The sequence below is a fragment of the Aplysia californica genome, unplaced genomic scaffold, assembly GCF_000002075.1.
Source record: "Aplysia californica isolate F4 #8 unplaced genomic scaffold, AplCal3.0 scaffold00541, whole genome shotgun sequence".
In the NCBI taxonomy this organism is placed as follows: Eukaryota; Metazoa; Mollusca; class Gastropoda; order Aplysiida; family Aplysiidae; genus Aplysia; species Aplysia californica.
This window is the reverse complement of record NW_004797811.1, coordinates 50,584-51,433: the sequence shown is the minus strand read 5'-3', so window position 1 is coordinate 51,433 and position 850 is coordinate 50,584. Positions and strand designations below refer to the sequence as shown.

At 45.1% G+C, this 850-nt stretch overlaps 1 protein-coding gene across 5 annotated transcripts in view; it reads right to left on the bottom strand.

Annotated features, from left to right (window-relative positions):
• LOC101851216 (regulating synaptic membrane exocytosis protein 2) overlaps positions 1–405 on the bottom strand; it is a gene marked incomplete at its 5' end in the record, with an annotated part of 104,424 nt that extends 104,019 nt beyond the window's left edge. For all 5 annotated transcript variants that reach the window (XM_035971935.1, XM_035971933.1, XM_035971934.1 and 2 more), the window contains 1 exon segment: positions 177–405. In XM_035971935.1, the coding sequence (XP_035827828.1) occupies positions 177–405 (229 nt within the window).
• Positions 406–850: the final 445 nt, after the last annotated feature.

Here is an 850-nt window from a genome sequence, read left to right as displayed (position 1 = left end):
AACTATAACCACAACCACCACCACCACCACCACTACAACTATAATCACCATCCACACAAATATAACCATAACCACCACCACCACCACCACCACCACAAATATAACCACCACAACCATAACCACCACCACAAATAGATCCACCACCACCAAACAAACAAACACACACAAACACTCACGCTGGGCTTCTCCTTGTTGAGTCCCTTCCCCTGCACTCTCCCGCCACATCTGGCACAGGACTTCTTGTGGCAGAAATGACAGCTGTGCCCGACCCCGTCAGCGAACTTGGTCTTGTGGCAGATCTCGCAGACGGCGCCCTCGTCCAACATCTGACCGGACCTCTTCGTCTCCTCGCTCAGCTTCTTCACGCTCTCCTGGTACGTGGAGAACTCGTCCTGCATTTGTCTGGGAACGAACGAACGAAGGAAGGAATGAAGAAAGGAAGGAAGGAATGAAGGAAGGAAAAAAGGAATGAAGGAAGGCATTAATGAAGGACTGAATGAAGGAAGGATGGACGGATGGGGGGATAGATGGATGAATAATTGAAAGAATGAATGAAGGAAGTAAGGAAGGAAGGAAGAAATGAAGGAAGGAATGAAGAACTGAATGAAGGAAGGACTGAATGAAACAAAGATGGATGGATGAAAAGTTGAAAGAATGAATGAAGGAACGAATTAAGGAAGGAAGGAAGTAAGGAAGGAAGGAAGGAAGGATAGAAGAAAGAAAGGAAGAATGAATGAATGAAAGAACGAACTAATCAAATACAAATATACGTTAATTGCTGACTTTGAAAAGAAAACTTCGCTGCATTGGTGAGCACAATGGTCGAGCAAAAGAAAGACAACACACAAGT